At 36.6% G+C, this 20017-nt stretch overlaps 2 protein-coding genes and 1 long non-coding RNA gene across 3 annotated transcripts; 1 reads left to right on the top strand and 2 right to left on the bottom strand.

Annotated features, from left to right (window-relative positions):
- Window positions 1-180: 180 nt before the first annotated feature.
- Window positions 181-6588, bottom strand: nr2f6a (nuclear receptor subfamily 2, group F, member 6a). The gene is given in 6 exon segments (XM_058752507.1): window positions 181-1719; window positions 3024-3212; window positions 3215-3583; window positions 4843-4937; window positions 5031-5641; window positions 6057-6588. Coding segments are annotated over 5 exon segments (1197 nt in total). The 5' UTR covers window positions 5300-5641; window positions 6057-6588; the 3' UTR covers window positions 181-1444.
- Window positions 6589-9879: 3291 nt separating this feature from the next.
- On the bottom strand, window positions 9880-12315 carry LOC131531138 (uncharacterized). Its single transcript, XR_009268576.1, has 5 exons — window positions 12240-12315; window positions 11816-11854; window positions 11519-11639; window positions 11354-11408; window positions 9880-10464 (listed from the first exon to the last, which is right to left on the bottom strand). It is a non-coding gene; the product is annotated as an uncharacterized LOC131531138 (long non-coding RNA).
- A 1578-nt stretch (window positions 12316-13893) lies between these two features.
- Window positions 13894-17084, top strand: plvapa (plasmalemma vesicle associated protein a). Its single transcript, XM_058754445.1, has 5 exons — window positions 13894-14387; window positions 14977-15049; window positions 15219-15928; window positions 16057-16606; window positions 16716-17084. Exons 1-5 carry the CDS (start codon window positions 14001-14003, stop codon window positions 16766-16768), a joined length of 1773 nt encoding a protein of 590 aa, XP_058610428.1. The 5' UTR covers window positions 13894-14000; the 3' UTR covers window positions 16769-17084.
- Window positions 17085-20017: the final 2933 nt, after the last annotated feature.

Below are 20017 nucleotides of genomic sequence, written 5' to 3'. Positions count from 1 at the left end.
ATATATTCGAATTTCCTGTAAAATTATCTCTTTACAATTTGTATATAAAACTCCTCAAGAAAAGTTTCCTTTGTAATTTGATAGGTAACTGACAAACAAGCACACAATTAAATGTATGATACTTTTGTTTAATCAAGCTGTCATACACAAGTATTTAAAAAGACAAAGATATTAAAATGAAAACTGTACATGTTGCTGTTTTGATGCATTTATGTATATTAGACCGCCTGATACGTTTCAAGGCCTAAATATGAGGTAATATTAGTCATTCACATGTATGATAAGGCTAGAAAACGTACATCTCACAACAAGAGCCAAATACAACATGCTGTCACCTGTGAAACGCCACACCAGAGCACTGCTCCACGAAAGACAAAACAGGCAATGCCAGTTTCTTACCGAAAACGGCCAAACATAACAGACAGATAGATCCAATCACTCCTCTTTAGTGTAAAGTGAGCAGCTCAAGTGTGCTGATAAATTTAAAAACTGACCCAGCCGTGAATGACTGAAAGTCCGTTTGAGTCTCAACAGACTGTAGAGGTATTTCTTTTGGTCAACATACATAATGTGACTTTATAACCAGTTTTGCATTAACTGGTAAGTGAGAAAAAAAAAAAGAATAGCAGAAAAGCAGAATAAAAACCAGTAGAATGTCGATGAACAACTTGCATGAAGAAAGTTCACTGGTTTTTCATCTGGAAAAAAAGCATGACTACTTCATTTGTCATCTATCTCAAATGCAGTGTGCATTAAAAATGAAACATTTGTGAAGAGACAGGTCTGTACCTTAACTCAATGTACAAATACAGCCCACAATTCATGTGTCAAATAATTGTAACAAAACATGACCCACTAGCTTTTGCAAATTTCAATCTCTCCTCATAGAAATGCATTAGCATTAATAGGGAAAAAGAGCTAAAAATACAAGCCAAGTAGTTATCATTGGCAAAACAAATGCCTAAGTCCCAATTTGGTTTGTTTGGGTTTTTGGATGTCATCATGTCTACTTCCTCCTCCTTCAGGGTTTCTGGTTCAAAAGGACAGGGCAGAGCAGAATATGAGGGGGACTTGATTTCCTGCTGCCTCCAGGGACAGTCCAAAGTGACTTTCATGTTTACACCCAACTGACAGAGCTTGTTGTTTAGGGCTTTAACCAATTTCCACTTAATAACTTGCTATGAAACTGTACCTAACATGATACCTTTGGCTAGCAGATAACCAATATTTCTTAAGTCATTGCTGCTGGGCCTCATAAAACAGTTCACACAGGGCATACATCAAGCCTTCTGCCACGTACTACTGAATCCACCATTCCCACAGTATGACCCCGTTGCATTAGGTGGTCCGGTGAATATCAGATGTGAATGTGTGGTTGAAAAAACAAAATCACACTGAGATAATCTGCAGTTCAGACTGGTTTCGTGGTCAAATCTGATAATGGTTATTGCCCTGGTGCGTACGGCCAACTGATGGAGCTGCCAGACAGCTGCATGTCACGGATGAGCGTCTCGATGGGCGTTTTGCCCACCAGGCGCATGAAGAAGAGCTGAGAAATGAGGTTGGCGGGCACGGCCCTCAGAGCGGGCAGTCGCAGTAGAAGCCGTCCGAAGCGCTGGGGCTGCCCGGGGTACTGCATGCGCTCGTACTCGGTCAGGGCCACCTGAGCTTTTTCCTGCAAGCTTTCCACATGAGCCGGGTCTGTCAGCCCACACGCATCTAAACACAAAGAACACCAGATATTCAGGTATGAAACTAGACTCCCTCTAACTCAACTGGTAAAGCATGATGCTAGCAAGGACAAGGTCATGGTAGAGCTCAACAATAAGGATGGCCCACTGGCCTGAGTCAAGCTGCCAACAAGTCACTCATTTCCAATGGAAAGTAGTATGAGAGGTAAATGGAGTTATGTGGAATTTTCAGATCTGATATGAGTTTTGGATACCTTGAAAGAATCAAATCTAATCAAAACTAGGATTGTGAGCTGAGAACTGCAATCTTTGGACTAAACAATTAATCTTTAAATACTATTTCTGTAAAATGTGTGGTAATGAATAATTATGGTAACAAGCTATTTTGATATTCCACTCCAATATTCTCCTAACCATAAGTAACTTTGTCAACTACCAGTCATCATCAACACACATTCTACTTACCAGTAACTTCTTACTAATTAAAGTTAGTTGCCATGTTGCAAAATTATCAATATAAAGTGTAAACCATATTTATGTCCCAAATAATTATTTTACAATGATTACATAATAATTTACATTCATTAGCCCTAGAAAACAACCTTCTATTTTGTTCTTTTAAACTTTTTGCTGGTCATTTGTTTTATGTGGGTATATTAACCACAGAGAATAAACAGAAGGTGACAGCACTTCAAGAGTTTAGAAATAATGGCTTACATTATAACAGTATCATTTCCAGTAATAGTTTATTACAGCAAATTTCTTCTTTGTAAAATAAACACAAATTAATAAGTTTGAATGATTTTTAAAATGTATACGTTTTCAAATATAAATTATAAATGAAACATTAGATGTTTAATGATTACGATGATGATGATTATATTTAATGTTTACATATAAATTATGTAATAAACCTAAATTCTGATCAATCTGTGGTTGGACTAAGAAAAACAAACGTATTGAAAAAATGTTCAATTCCCCGGGAACATACATGCTGAAAATGTTTGAATGCACATTGAGTCATTTGGATACAATGTAAACTCAAACTAAAAATGTGATGCTACAGGACAGAATATCTGCATACTGAAGGTATTTAATCTATAATTTGCCTTATTCTTAACGATATGTTAGGTATAAAGGTGCTTCACAATGCACTGAAAAAGATTTTGTCTTCTCCAGTAGAGGGTGCTAGTATTATGCTAGAAATTTGACTGCCAGCACAATACTCACTATTCTCTACCAATCTGTATAGAGTACGAATATATTACATCGTCTTTGATCCGATTACGTTCGGTTAAATGCAGTTTAATCGGAGTAATGTGTCTGCCGCACCTGGTGAGAAGAGCGCAATGGCCTTCAGACAGCTGTACTCTGCTGAATCCACTTGCAGGCGGGTCAGCTTCTCCACTTGGTCCTGGAAGACACGCACCTGGTCCATAAAGGACACCACCCTCTCGGCAGACATGGGAGACGAGTGAAAGCCTGCGGCGGCAAGCAGAGGGGCCATGTGCAGGGGCAGGCAGATTGGGCCGCGTTAAGAATAAACAGTTCGCTCCAGCTGAGCCGCAGCAAGGCCACCTGCTCAGACACAGGCAGCTCAGGAAAGTAAGGAATGTTTCGGGCCCATTCGATGATGCTAAACAGAAGTCTAGCGGCTAGCTCGCAGATGCTGTCGATGCCCATGGATCCTCCGCCCCCCTGCATCTGCTGGCTGTACTGATGGCTGTAGCGGCTGTTAGGGTAAGGTTCTGCCCGCAGGAGCTGGGAGATGAGCTCAGACACCGGCTGCCCGTTGTAGAACTCACTCACGCCACTGCCGGCATTACCGCCCACTGGAGTTGTGGATGGGCTGAGGCTTGAATGCGAAGGTGGGATGCGTCCGCGCTGAACTGCTAAAGGGGGAAAGGGAAGAGAGAAGGGGAGAGTCGTGACGGAGTTGAAACGCTTGATAGAAGACATTACTAAGTTTCAACGCTCCTTTCTTTTTCTAACATGCAGCATCTGGCAGAGAGTCAGAGCATTGACCTAAGGGATTAGAAACATCTAATTCCTGATTACAAAGGCACTCAAAAAATGAAAAAGGAACCTGCAAACACCGTTCTAGACTTTATAAATGAGGAATGAAAATGTTCAATAAAAAGCTAAACACTCCTATCATCACTCGGTTTTAAAAGCAAAACTGTTGAGGAAACAGTGAAATATATAGGTCATCACGCCCTAATGTAAGTTTCATCATGTGCACTGGCAAATGTGGTAAACAAACACCATCTGGGTCGGCTTAAAATAAAACACAGCTCTTAGACTCTCATCACTCTATCAAATATAAAACAGTGATCTCTACAGCTTTCTGCTGTCACTAAAATAACCTGTTTCTAAGAGTCATGTTTGTGAATTGGACTACACTGATTGCGCTGTATGCTTGTTTTTGCATGCAGTCAGTGAAAACAATACAGTAAAAATGTGTGTAATGTTGTGGTACCCGGTCACATTCAATTCAATATAATTTCTTTCCCATGACACTGTAGATTCAGTAGTGTTAAAACAGTAAAAATAATAACAATCTTATTCAGCTTTAATATTCTTGTTAATACTCATTCAAAAGATTTCAGTTTCAAATAAATGTTCTTTTGAACTTAGTTCATCAAAAAACTATGAAAAATGGATCATGGTTTCCTAAAAAAATTAAGCAGCACACCTGTTTTCAACATTGCTAATAGTAAGAAATGTTTCTCGAGCAGCAAATCAGCATATTAGAATGATTTCTGAAGGATCATGTGACAGACTGGAGCAATGGCTGCTGAAAATTCAGCTTGGCTGTCACAGGAATAAATTATATTTGAAAATATATTCAAAACAGAAAATAATTTTTAAATTGCAACAATATTTCACAATAATACTGTATATTCACTGTATTTTTGATAAAATAAGTGTAATTCCGGTGAGCATAATTAAAAAAAATCTTAACCCAAACTTTTGAATGGTAGTGTATGCTTGAAAATGTGTCCTAAATATGTCCATGAGAGACACAGCCCCTTTGCTTATTATATATTCTATGACAAGTTGACAAATCAGTGGATCAGTTGAGTCTGTGTGCATTAAACAATGACAGAAAGCCATTCCGACTGCTTTGATAAGAGGGATAGACAGTTACCTTCTTTGCGCATTCCCACTCGGAAACACTTCTTTAAACGGCAGTACTGACACTGGTTGCGATGATGTTGGTCAATCTGGCAGTCTCGGTTTGATCTGAAAGGCACCAAAAACAATGGCTTAATGGTGAGACTGAAATTAACATGCTGAGAACATGAACTAACACATTGCTGACTTTCCCTCCATTACCTGCAGGTATAGTTAAGATTTCGTCGGACACTCCGTTTGAAGAAGCTCTTGCAGCCCTCACAGGTAAACACGCCGTAGTGTTTCCCACTGGATTTGTCACCGCAGACCACACAGTCCACCACACAACCTTTATCATCCTCCCCGGCCTCCATGTCGCTGCCGCCTCCTTGCGGTGACCCATCGTCCTCATCTCCCCTCAGGTACCCCTTGTCACCAAGTCCATTAGTCTCCCCATTGGGATCTCCCCACCCCCCTCTCACCATGGCCATCGCTTAGTTCTCAGCACAACCGAGGAGGAAAAATACTCCCAAACGTGCTGTCGGTACAGACAGTTTCAGTTGACCCCTTTTTTTGACAGCTGTGTGTTCTAAAATGAGAAGATATGAAGGCCTCGATATCTGGTAATTGTCCACAGCTTTGACTCACACATTTAGGCTCAGACGCGAGTCATGAGTCACTCGTCTGAGTCAGTCAACTTTGGTCTTCGGAAAGTGTGCTGTGCATGTTGTTTTGCCTCCTTGACTGACCATATTCACTTTTTCCTCCAGCTTCTTTAATCACCCCTCGAATAATGTGTCGTTTAGATGTCAGTTTCCAATCTAGATGTCAGCCTGTGAAAGAAAATAAAGTTACTAAAAAACAAAATAATAGACACAGTTCAGGGTTTCTACACTTTCTGACTACAGGATTTCAGTCTTTTGTGATTCCTGAATTATTTAAATGTACATAGCACTAAAAAAGTTATTTATAGCCTAATAAGCACTTAATAATTAATGGAGCAAAAGTAATAACATATAAAAGTCAACCTATATAAATTTCCATGACTTTTCCTGGTATGGATAATTCTTTATTTACTAAGAGAGCAAGAACCCTGACAGTTTTAACAAGTTTTACTCTACATACTGCGGCCTTTACAGTATGTATACATAATGTGTCAATTATTAATATATTTTAAATTATTTTTAGACAATTTCACTGGAACCTAGTAGCCAGAGATTACCAAAGAATTTTACTAAAATGTCTAACCTTTCAAAATTCCTGGTCAAGATCCAGTAATGAGGAACAAAACAGAAACACACCGGTATTTCAAAATATAAACGCATTAAAGCATACCATAACAAGCAATAATCACATACTAATCAGAACATCTCGGTATAAAAAGCAGCGCCTTCCTACACTATACTGATTGTTCAAGGAAGTGCTGCGCTTGTTTGTTGTGAAATGAGGGCACACTTTTGGAGTCCCTCTAACAGTTACTGTGGCGCTGATTGAAAACGGCTGAATCAAAAACGGAACGGGTGAAACCATAACGCAAGCTCGTGTTAATGGTTTCGCCGTGAACCGGAGCTAAATGTCCCCTTTCTTGTTTTTTATGAGCGCCAGTAACAGACATGCGGCCTAACCTCCAGCGATCCTCGGGCAGGGGGAGGGGTGGAGCCATAGCTTTAGCGACATACCTCACTCCTGACTTCGGCGAACACTCTATATATTCTTGCTTACCTTTGACGCCCCGAATGATAAACTAGCGTACCGATAACGGCGGCGAAACCCCGGGAGTGTTTCCATATCCCTACCTTCTGTTGGAAGTGCAAAAGTCGCGCTGGCTTGAAGAGGACAAGAGATAGCGCGAGCCAGTGTCCAGTAGAGCGCGCGCGCCGCGTGCCTGTGAGGGAGAGAGAGAGAGAGAGAGTGAGTGTGTGTGTGTGTGTGTGTGTGTGTGTGTGTGTGTGAGGGGGTGCGGAGGGATTTGACACAGCTATTCAAGCCCACGGTTGCCATGGTATCTCCTGCCTTATATGGGCAAAGAAGTCAAAGAGCAGCTCTGCTGGGCACACAAAAAAAGAATGTGGTGTTTTGCTCCTGAGAGATCAGTGACCTCAGGCGTGCTTCAAAGGACTGCAAACATGCCTACAGGACGCCAAACTAGTAAATACCATAAGAAACCATTTTGTCTGGAGCCATGCACAGGCTAGGTATATAATGTTCTATAATATTATTAATAATTTTAAATCAGGCAAAACATTTATGAAGGAGGTATAAACTAGCTAGCATCATTTTAATGTTACTAGTAGGCTATTGATCCTGTGTTAACTTCTAGTCAGTCATACTATCAGTGACTATTATCTTTTTAATTGTCACAAGTAATGATTTATTAAATACTAGGCTAATACTTTATTACTTGTTATTAAAGTATTTACTATCTACTCCAACTTTACCAGTGCTTATATTATTGTCTATTTATAAGGGGCTATATAATATTTCCCAGTATTTAACAGTAACATTTCTTATCTCACTAGTCACAAATGGTTACTTTATACTTCAATAGTTTTACTTACTAGTTTATATTTACTAATATAATCAGACTACTTTTTGATTACTTTTAGATTTGACCTTACTTGTTTATCACATTGATTTAAATAAGAAAATCTCATTGATATACGGCGCAAAGAGAACCAAAATGTATTCCATTCATTTTTATTAACAACATGATATGCATTAAACATTATATTACGTCAAGGTTTCCCAAACTGTAATTTGTGAAGGGACTGCAGGGGGTTAGTGAGTTTAATGAAAAACAAATAACTAATTAAATCCTAAAAATGTCAAAAAAAAAAAAAAAAAAATATATATATATATATATATTAAATAACAGCATTCAGAATAAAACACTAACTAAAAACAATTAAAAACCAAGAAAACAATTAAAACTGAAGTAATTTTGTAAATCCAGTGGTCAAATGCCACTTGACTAGTGACTGGTCTTTTTTGTGAATGTCCACAAAACTTTTAGGCTTTCTGACTGTATATAAGCGGTAGGCTATTTTAGAAAGGAAAATTTAAATATGTGAATAATATGATGTAATCAATAAAAAAGTAAATGTAGTCTGATTACGAGTATTCTAAAATGTAATATAATCTAATTACAATCTAATTAATTACTTATCCAGATTACATGTAATCAGTTACTACCCAGCATTGACTAATATATAGTAAATAGGATTAGAAATGAGTAGTACCTAAATGAATATAGATACCAGTAAAGCTAGAAAATAAGTACCAGCAACAACTGGAATACTGGTGAAACTTGAAATTGATATACATGAGTTGGAAGTGGCTAGCTGATAACTGAACTACAGATCCCAACGGAAATTCAAAATATTTGTTTTCAGTTACAATGGATTAGTTACTTGTCTCTAGTTTGTTCTGAAGTAACATTAAAGTTGATACTAGTCACTACCAGATTACTTACTAGTATTTAAAAAATACTGGTAATGTAAAAATATACAGTAGTTTTAAGGAAACATTAAAATGCCCAAAGATGCTTTATGATCAAAGTGTTAAAAATGTACAAATCATGTTAATGGCAGTTACCAGAAGAGGTTTGAGTAATAACCTGAGAACATATCTACAGGTGAGGTAAAGCTTGAATACAATCCAGATTTACGTGGCAAGAGGTCAGAGGGTAGGAAAGGCATAATTTTGTGTAATAATAATATTTTGTGCAATTATCAAACAATGCAGGTGAGGTTCAGCCAAAGATTTTGGTTCAGCATTGTTTCCTGTATGAAAAGGAATGTAGAGTTTCTTTAATTTACTTTTTTTTTTTTATTACTTTCAAACAATGAGAAACCATCCAGGCTGTACATCTTGTTGTTGATCCAGGAGACAGCTGTCTCTTGTTGGAGATTTAGATCTTGGCCACCAGTTCACATAATTATTCAAGGGTCACACTCAAGAGAAAAACATTGCATTTGCTGCCCTCACTCAACCTCTGCTTCCTTCTCAACCTGTTTCTGTGAAATCATATTCTTAGAAACAACAGAAACAAAAGCATACTTTGGTTTCTCAACGAAACCAGAAGCAAACTGATTTGGCATCACCAATTTACATCAGCTCTTTTTCAAAATCTGGTCATTTTGAGTTTCTTAGCAGCATGTAAAGTCTTCTCCCAATCCCCCACCCCCCCACCCCACCCCAAATAGTGTGTTTGTGTGAGTGTGTGTGTGTGTGTGAAAGAGAGCACATAAGAAAAGAGGAGTGTGAGTCTGAGAGTGCATGCTTGAGTTATTGTACAAGCTGGGTGTTTATTTGGCCTTTGACCCCAGGGTTCAGGAATGTGATTGATCTCTTTTAGGATACGGGGTAGCACTGCAGCTCTTACTTGTGCTGACTTTACCGGGCCCTGAAAGCATGGTGGAACATACATGGGCTTCAAAGATGTTTCATAAAATATTGTTTTTATTATGCAATAAAATATTTGTATTTTATTTTTGAATATTATCTTTTATTTTATGAAATATTTCATACTGTTTAATTATTTGTATTTTATTTTGCAATTAAATAAACATTTTTATCATATTTTTATTTTAATGTCTGTTAAATGACAAAATGCTAGTGTTATTTGGAAATATCTCCATCTAGTGGTGACATTACGAGGCTAAGAATTCTGTAATTTTATGTTAAAATACACATTCTTATTCCAGTTTAGTATCAGAGACTGATGTATGTGAAAAGTGTAAACACTGACTCTGTAGCTCTATAAAAACATTGCTCTGTTTGAGCCCACACTGTAAAAACTAAAGGTTCCTGGAGGCACCTTTTGGGGTTCTTCACTTCGCCACTGTGGCGGAACCCTCTGTAGAGCCTCTAGGCACCCTTTAAAAAGGGGTGGTTCTCTGAGGAACTTTTAAAGGTTCCTGGAGGAACCCTTTTATTAAGAATGGTCAGGAACCACCTTGGTGCTTCGAGGCACCATTTCTCAATTTCAGTTCTTTAATATTTGTTCCCCTCTCCCTCCCTCTAGTTTATTGTTCCTGCTATTGACATTTAATTATTTTAATAAACAAACAGAAAAACTAAAATGAATACATATCAAACATTGTTTATTGATTAACAACAACAATATCCATAGAAGTTTCAAATAAATAATCAATACTGCACATCACAATCAAATTCATGGGAACACCAGTGTTAATATTGTTATAAATAAAAAAAATAAATAAAACTTACACCTTGACAAAACCATAAACAAATAAATATCTTAGAACTTTAAAACAATCATACCTCAAAAATAGTACAATTCAAATGAGCAAATTTAATGTACATCGCAGTCAATGATAACATTCTTTCTTGTTCTAAATGGAGGTCACAGATTGGGAAAATTCACACAGGAAATTTTAAGAAATTGATAAGCCTTAAGACAGCTGTAGGTAGCTTGATGATCTCCTCTTGAATACCCAACAAATGCAGCAGAAAAATAGTACACTTTGCTGTACGTTTAACAGCTTTTCTGTATAATGTTGAATAGAACAAAGGCACTTATAAGGTGAAATCATGTTGGTGGGTTCGTCAGCAAGTAGCTCCTCACCATCAGGAAAATCTGCAGTGCTGCTCTCACCAAATGGGTCTTCATTACCACAGTTAGTGTAAGATTCTGTGTAGTTCGTTGAAAAAGGAGGGATTTACATAAAATTTAATAACAAAATATTTATTCATTTAGCACATGGTTTTATTCAGAGTATCTTTAAAATGAGTATTTTGTTATATTAGCGTACTGATTAATGGTTGTGGACTAGTTCAATGCAATATCTATTGCAATAACACACAGTGTATGTATATTTGAATGTATTTATGTATGTATGTGTTCGTGTGTATGTATATATACTGTACACAGGTGCATCTAAAAAAATTTGAATATCGTGAAAAAGTTCATTTTTTTTCTGTAACTTGTTTCAAAAAGTGAAACTTTCAGATATTCTAGATTAATTACATGTAAAGTAAAACATTTAAAAAGAATTTTTTTTTTTGTTTTAATCTTAATGATTACAGCTTACAGATCACGAAAGCCAAAAATATTTACATTTGAGTTGAATTAAATGACCATCCCTACAGTACAAATTCCGGGTGTCTGCAGCAACACGCATTAAAGCCTGAACAATAGTTTGGTGAGCTGTCGAACATGGTTCACTTGGAGCTGTAATGATTTGTTTTGCTAGAGACAATAAGATTGATGAATTGAAAAGAAATAGCTTTAACTGCAGCAATCCAATACTGGATTTTTGACTTGAGCTGTAAGCTCTAATCATCAAAATTAAAACAAACAAAAAAAACTTTTGAAATGTTTTACTTTACATGTAATTAATCTAGAATATATGAAAGTTTCACTTTTGAAATAAGTTACAAAAACACTTTTCATGATATCCTAATTTGTTTTTTTTGATGCACCTGTGTGTATGTGTGTGTATATATATATATATATGTGTGTGTATGTATGTATGTATATGTGTGTGTGTAAACCTCAAAATGCACAAACTCAGACTTACCTCAATTAATCATATACCATCCAGCACAGCAGGATCAGGAGCAAGGCTTGGATTTCTTAGAAGAAAATAAAAGTGGAAAAAAAATAAAACATATAAACTATAAGTAATTGAATGTTTTAGATCGGTTTCTGATGTTTCTCCTCAATTGTTCACTTATTTACACACCTTCAAAAGATGAGGTAAGTCCAGAGAGATCACTTTATTTTCAGCCAGCAACAGACATCAGCAGCTCCAGCAGTCCACTACAGAGCCATATTCATGAAACATACAACGTCTTCATTAACTGCTAAAAAAAACAAAAACAAAAGAAAACAAATTATAAACTCTTTAATTCAATTCAGTGTAACATTAATATTGTATATAAGACTGGATTCATATATAATTTTGGATTAATGTTAGGCCTCACTCTGAAACACTATTTCAGTTATTTCAAAGTAAAAAAAAAAAAAAAGGTCTACTTACATTAGTGCTGCTCAGTGAACCCTGTTAAATGTATAGGTTCTGAGGAGAGAAAAGGACAAAAACAGTTTTTTTCTGTAAGTTAAATGAATCGAAAAATAAGCTATTAGATAGTCTACATGTAACATGGATGGGTAACGATTAACAAACGTAAACGACAACAAATTAGTTCAGAAAAGAACAGAGTTACAATGACTAAAAGTGAATATAATGAACAAAGCTGACTAAAAATCGCCGTTTGTGATTTAATACTCTCCATTTCGCCCCACTAAGTTCATTATGATAGCTAGCATCGCGGCTATTAAATTAGCGGTTAAAATGGTAAACAACAAACATTTAAATATAAAAACATACAGTTAAGCGTGTCAGTACAGAAATTTGTGTACGAATAGTAAATCTGTATATTCATTTTGGAGAATTTACTCACCTTTTGTTCGACAGTCCTGCGCTGTGGTTGTTTGAGGAGAGGAACCGTTAATGATACTTTGTATTTGAAATCGCACTTGCGCGCGCGCGAGCAGACAGCAGGTGAGCGAGGACATTTTCTTCTTCTTGACAACAGCATACTTTTTTATTATATTAATTGTTAAACAATTATTTCTGAATAATTGAAAGTTATTTCATTAGGGAAATAAAAATTCTAAATATTACACTTGTACTGATTGTTATAATTAGATAATAATAATTAAATAATAATAATCAGTCCTATTTCATTTCTGTCACATGAATCTCTGGGTTCCTCCAGATGCTGGCTTATACAAGTCAGATCTTCCAGGAACCACTTCGATGTTAACAGATCTTACAATAACCCTTTTAAAAAAATTGAGTTCCTCCAGGAACCTCCAGAGCACTTTGAGGTCTCAGTGTAATGAAAGGGTGACTCCAGAACCTCAGAAGTGGAAACAAAGTGCTTCAAGGATCCCATAAGTTCTTGCAAGAACTGCAAAGACTGAAATGGTTCCTCCAGGAACCCTATTATGGAAAAAAGAGCTTTGAGGCACTTAAATTACATTTTGAAGTTCCTCGAGTACTCAAAGGGATATTTGAGGCACCTTTAGTTTTTTCTGTAGATCATCACAGGCTTCATTGCTTTTAAATTATGTTTAATTATTTTCTTTTTTATATTCTTCTTGTTGTTATGTGAAGTCTCATCTGCGTAATTACGTAATACAAGCACAAACGTTTTAACGTTAATGAGGTAATGTGTGCTTTGGCTGGTTTACGTGATTTGGAAACATTTGAAACAACAGAGTGCGAGTGACATGATGATAATTTTAACGTCAGCCGTATTTTAGAAACAGATAAACAGGACGATTAATTCTTGATAATGTCAGCAGATGTGTATACATCTGTGTTTATTACTGATTTCCTTCATTTGTTCAGTAGTTTACCTAAGAAGTGTCCAGACAGTGCCTTCTACGTTTGTGACTCTGAGACACAGCTATGAATTACTGTTTCCTCTTGGAATCGGGGTGGCACATCAACAGTTCCTGGCAGGAAAGCCACATGCTTTCAAAATATTCCTATCCTCTGACTCTTAAGATATATAAGATATCAGAATAAAATAGAGACATACGGCTTAACAACTACAGAATATTATATAAAGGCAGTGAGTTAACTTAATTGCCTCATGTATAAAGTAAAACTGGCCGTGGATTGAAATGCTTTGGTCAAAGGCAATGTTTTAGTAAGACACGATATACAAACCACATCCTCATCCTACCTACGTCAGGAAGAATTTTAGACAGCATGTAGGAATGTGTTTTACAATTCTCAAATCAATCAGGAGTATTTTAGAGCAGCTGTTATGTAATACCAATATAAAAAAAGTTGTACAATGTTGTGGTCATTAACCTAGATAGATTAAAATCATCTCTGAAAAACTGTTCAAAACAGCACGTAGTCAAACCGTCAACCATGTGCTTTCTCGAGTGCCAACATGCTGTCAAACAAAAGGATCTGTTTTGGAGACAATGTACAGTCTGGGTTTGGACCACCCCCTGGGCAGTGCGTGATGTTGTTCTAACCTCGGGAATCATGAGCATAGGGTGGATCAGGGAAGCGTCATCCAATGGGAGGTGCAGGAAAACAATATAAGCTGGCAGCGTTAACATATTTAACTTCTTATTTTGCCTTTGATGTTTTAGGAGAACATTTTGCATAGTGAAGGAGCTTGATTCGGGCAGTGATGTACAACAGCAGTTACTCTCAGGCCAACTTTGGCTTGGCTGCCAAGAAGATGCACAAGTCGAAAGGCAAGAGCTGTGGTTACTACATGAAGATTGTCTTCTTTTTCTCCTCACTCATCCAGTCTCTGATCATCGCAAGTCTGGTGCTCTTTCTGGTGTACGGACAGCCCGAGCACACGGTGGAGGAGAAGAGGCTGCAAGAGTTGGACCAAAGTGTCAGCAAACTCACAATGGAAAATTTCATTCTCCGTGGGAAGGAAAAGAACCTCACCAAAGTTCTGAACGTCACTCTCACTGCAAAGCTGATCAATGACAAAGCTCTGGCTGAATTACGCAGACTGGCAAACACCTCATCTCTGACAATAAGGAACATGCAAGCAACAATGGTGAGATTTGGGCAAAAAAAATGAGATGAATTCAATTAATTTGTCTGGGATAACATCATGTTTCATACAAAAGAGAATGCTATGGTGTTTGGTGCATTTCATTTCATGATGTAGGCTATGGTGTTTTCTTAACATTCCCATTAGACTATGAAATGTTTTTCAAAATGTGCTTTTTTAATGTTGTAAGAACCTTTCCTTCGTTATAGGAACATTCTGGAAAACACTGGCAGAATGTTAATTACCATTAACACAACTTTCATGAATGTTGCAGGAAGAGACTTACACTTTTAAAAACAAAGCACAGCGATGCCATAGAAGAACCATTTTTGGTTCCGCAAAGAACCATTCAGTCAAAGGTTCTATAAAGAACCATCTCTTTCTTACTTTTTTAGAATCTGAAGAACCTTCTTTCGCCACAAAGAACCTTTTGTGAAACAGAGAAGTTCTTCAGATGTTAAAGGTTCTTTATGGAACCATTTAAACAAAAAAGGTTCTTCTATGGCATCGCGAAGCATCTTTATTTTTAAGAGTGTGGAGAGCACGGCTTTGACCTCAATAAACAGTTTTTTTTGTCCTCTTTTGTCTACAGTCTCGATGCGAGGTTGAAAAAAGAATGGCTGCGCCCCGCGCATGCCCTCCTACATTCTGTCCAGATTCAAGTGGTAAGATGGTTTTTCAGAAAAAAATCTTTCACTGAATATTTCTTATATTTTATAAGGTACTTGATTACAAAAATTCTGAATCTTTGTTTATTTAACACATTGACTGTAACTCCTGCATAAAGTTAATCAAGCAGATCAACAGTTTCAACTATATTGTTTTTTTTTTAAGACAACAGACGTTTGCAAAGTATGCTCCAGCAGTCAGGGGAAATGCTAAAGCTGGTTAAAGCAAACTTTACTCAGATGGTGACCATTGCGAGAACTGAGCTGGACAACTCCAACAAAGACAAGGATGGGTATCACTTGGAAACAATTAGACTAAGGCGAGACAAGGCTTTCCTTGAAGATGAGCTTGCCTTGTACCAAAAGAAGTGCAAAGAGGATTTTGTCACTTCTTTACGAGGAATCCCCGACGTCACCAAAGAATTCCTCAAAAGGATCGATGACCTCTTCTCAAAACATATTTCTTTCCAGCTAACGTGTGATAAACAAAAAAATCAGCTTGAAGACATTCGGGAAAACTGTAGCAGTCTTTCAAGAGAAGTCGAGAACAAGCTCCAGTCATATCTGGACATAGTGGGGAACCAGTTCACAAAAATTAATGGGGAAAATGCCAAATATGTGATAGACAACATACGCCTGAAAGAGGACGCTACGTGGTGCAATCAGAATCGCAGTGTCATGATTCGCGAGAGTCGCAAAACTGTTGAGCAACTTCAGCTCAAGAATGACCAAGACAGTGAAAAACTTATACTGGAGAACAGAAAACTAAAAGATGATAACAAACTAAAAGGCGAGCTCATCTCCTTGAGAGAAAAAGAAATTAAAACACTCACAAACACCGTTGAGAATCTGAATACTTCACTTGCCAACTGTAAGGTGAGGTTAATATGGTCCTTTTATATATATTATATATGTATTTATTTTAATATTACAAACAATTATCTTTGCAATTGTAAATTAAATGTGTTTGTAATGAACTTTAATTACTTTCTCTTTTTTTCCAGCCGCCAATGCGAACTAACCCATTCATGTCAAACCCCTTCGGTTTGCCAAACATACCAAATACTGGTGGGACCGGTATGAGTTCAACAGGTCTGAGCAAACCTAATATGCCATGGCCCGGGGCCGGCTCCACTGGACCAGCATTTCCCAATCCTAATGGTGTAGGATCAAGCGCAAGATGGGGCAGCACAGGAACAGGATCATTAAATACAGCTGTAGGGGGCACAGGGGCCCTTTCAGGTGGATTGGGCAGCACAGGATTAGGTGGGCCAGGATCAACTAGAACAGGTCTAGCCCAGACAGGGACAAGTAGTTTGGGTGGAGTAGGACCAGGGTTGACAGGATTTGGCAGTGCTGGATCAAGCTCTACTGCGACTGGACAAAGTGGTACAGGGATAACATCATTCAGTAGTGCAGGATCAAGTGGAGTAGGGATGGGAAGACCAGTGGTAGGAGGTGCAGGTGTTGGCTCACTCGGGTCTAACACACCTGGATTTGGAGCAACTCTTGCAGGAACAAGAACACCGACGGGTGGGACCGACGTAAGCCAAGGTATACCAAGCAGAAGTGGCATTACTTTGCACTTTTTAATCGGATTTTATTAATCACATTTTTTTGTGCCTATTTTCATAATGCCTAACCTTTTATGTTTGATTTACAGCACAGATCAATCTTCATTTGAAGGAGCTGCATCGTTATTCACTCCCAAATTGAGGGAGTGAACAAAGTCCTGGCAAATATCCCAGCCAGAACTGTTTATAACGGTTTGAAAATAGAAAACCTAAATGTACTGACCCTGCAAATCTGTGATGTGAATACTAATTGTTAACATGAATATTAATTACATTTTGTGGGATGAAGTTGATAATGTCTTTTGTGCATTAAATTCATTTATGCTTGTATATATCTTATTAAAATATATATATATATCTTGTATATATCTATAACTACAATTTTCTTGATAGTATTTTTGTAAACTTATTTTTATTGGTTCTCTTGCTGCATGGAATAAAAAGCAAATACAATATAAGCAGAACATGTTTTATTCATCTTATTCAATATATATAATATATATATATATATTATATATATAAATATATATATAAATATATATAATGTTTTTATTTTATTTGAAATAATTGGTGAAATAATTCATAAGGAATACTAGTAAAGTCACAGTAGTAAAGTCACACTATCAGGGTCTGATAGTTATATATACATATAAAAAGTGGCAAATATGGCTTGGATATAATGTTAATATTCTGTTGCAGTTAACAGCATTACAATATAATATGTATATTTCTTATTCATAATTGCAGCTCAGCCCTGAACCTTGCATTACAAGTACAAAGCTCTAAAATGTTTTCGCATTCTTTCAGCCTCTAAATAAGTCGGAAATAAACTGAACAAATGTGTTTACCAAAAAACACAATGACTCCAGGCCACAGGTGTATGACACCAATAGAGTAAAATGAACATACGTACAAGAAGAACTATCAATGCAATTTTCAATAGGCACTTCACATAAGCTTAAAATAGCTCTGGCTAACCATCAGGCTATTGTCATTGTTTTGCGTCAATGGGAAGCACTATTTAAAACAGAGCCACTTTCCAACCAAAGCAAACCCATTTAAGTGTCATACCGAGTCATCACTCAACCAACATGCAGGAAAGTTAAAGTCAGGAAAGGGATCAAATTAATGCATTCTGACGCTAAATATGTTGTGAAATAATGGAATCGATCTGAAATACGATTAGTGTTAAATATGCAGCCAGCCTGTGCATATTGTGAGGAAACCAAATCTTAAATGCACAGTAGGTACTGGCAATCTATGTGAACATAATGTAAAACAATTAAAATGATTTCCCATGTCAACAAGCATCCTGTCACCAGGAATGCCAAAAAGGTGGATCAGACAAAAGCACAGAAACAGGGCGCCAATTAATATATAGAGGCATCACAGTAGGAGCCTGCTAACCAGCTTAAAGGATATCCTTTGTTTGACATACATGATTTTTCCACTTAAGACAGTAAGATCTCCGGTTCTCAAAGACGGTAGACAGGTTTTGGTGGCTCTGACGTCTGGAACGTTGACACCAATGTCTTTGAACTATCTTTGTAAAGACACAGAGACATACAGAAAACAATGCAATTACTGTTTGTGGATGTGGAGTGTTTAGTGCCAGTGGCTCTGAACTTTATATAAACTAGCTGATGTTATCCTGAGGTTTCTCCTGGTGGTAGCTCTGAAAAAGGCCAGATAAATAGTCCACCTGGGCTTTTTTTTTGTTTTTGTTTTTTGGCATGCTCCATTGGAACAACTCTAAGTCATGATGAATTTTTCTTTGGGGTCTTTTAAAAATAAGCATATCTGCATATCAAGGTAAATATCCCTTCTCCACCCTCCACCAGGAAACGCATAAGTGCTTATTATTATTACGTCCTTCCTACTTAGGTCACAGAACTCATCACCTTTTGTCTCTAGAAGCTAACATTCTTTGTTCCCCCCAAGCACTAATTGCATTTCCTATTTGCTTGGCCCCTCTATGCCCACCATTCTGGTAAAGACATTAAAGGCCAACACCTTCTCTTGTTGACCTCTACACATCTTGTCTTGAGAGTCTCTTGAGATTATATAATTTTGCTAGAAGATGAAAACAGCAAGTGCTATTTAAATGTGTTATTTATTTAATTAAAACCTGTACTAAAATATCCTTAAACTACATGGAACTTTTCGCTAACACTGTACTGCCAATTAATGCAATAGTCAGGTGTAGGTACTGTATATATGTACTTTATATGTGTACAGCTGTGAGAAAATACATTCTCTTCATTTTTGTGAGTAATTCAAATGATTAACCTAAAATGACTGATGATAATTTTATCTGGATTTGCTTCATGCTGATATAGAGATAAATAAATACATACAAAATGCTAATGGGAAAAAAATAATACAAAACAGATTACAAATTAAATGCAGCATCAGTGAAGTGTATAATATTAAATATTATATTTTTATGTTTCTATATTCATTTTATATTTAAAATTGAATTTCAGTGAGCTTAAAACGTATTAGGGATCCAAGCACTGAAGCTTCTGAAACCCTATTGTATTTCTACTATTTTTTTCTGCCCTAAATTTGTCTGCGCGTGAGTGACTTTAAGTCACAGAGATCTCAGACTTGGTGATTTAGCTTCAAATCTCTCCAGTACTGAAGCACTCCAACACACATGTCAGACACCAGGGCTATAAGGCTAACTCTGAATTCTCGAGTCAAACCCTTGTGAAGACATAAGCCAATTAAACACTCTAGCATCATCTATTTTGACCAAATGGCCTGTATCTGCTCAATGCAATGTCTAAAGTTAACAAAACGTATATATTTCTTTGCTTTTGTGCATTTGTGTTATTCCTCAGAGATCATTATTGTGAAGTAAATTACCATGCACACTGTAAAAAGCGAAAGTTGACTTAACTTAAAAAAATTGAGGAAACCCGTTGCCTTAAAATTATTAAGTACATAAAAAAAAAAAAAGTTAAGTGAACTTGACAATTCAATTAACTTTTTTTTAAAATGATCATTTACTTAAAAATTTTAAGGCAACGGGTTTCCTCAATTTTTTTAAGTTAAGTCAACTTATCACATTTTACAGTGTATATAAATAATTAATTTTTGACAGTCTAATCCTAAAACAAAGTTTCTCTAGTAATGATATTTTCATCCAACTTCTGCATATAAAAATACATTTTTAACAAAATTTCAACAACATTTATAAATAATGTCACGATTGCTGAATTAGGAGTTTATGACTATATGAATCAGCATTGTTAGGTATTAATTAATAGTCATTATCAATAGCCATTTAGTTATAAGTTTAATCTTCAGTACAATAAGTTTACACTTGAGTGCAAATGACTTTATGAAGACATGTACCTAATAAATCAGAAAGTGGTTGTTATTT

Source organism: Onychostoma macrolepis, chromosome 02 (assembly GCF_012432095.1).
Source record: "Onychostoma macrolepis isolate SWU-2019 chromosome 02, ASM1243209v1, whole genome shotgun sequence".
Taxonomy (NCBI): Eukaryota; Metazoa; Chordata; class Actinopteri; order Cypriniformes; family Cyprinidae; genus Onychostoma; species Onychostoma macrolepis.
This window is presented reverse-complemented; position numbering and strand designations above follow the sequence as displayed.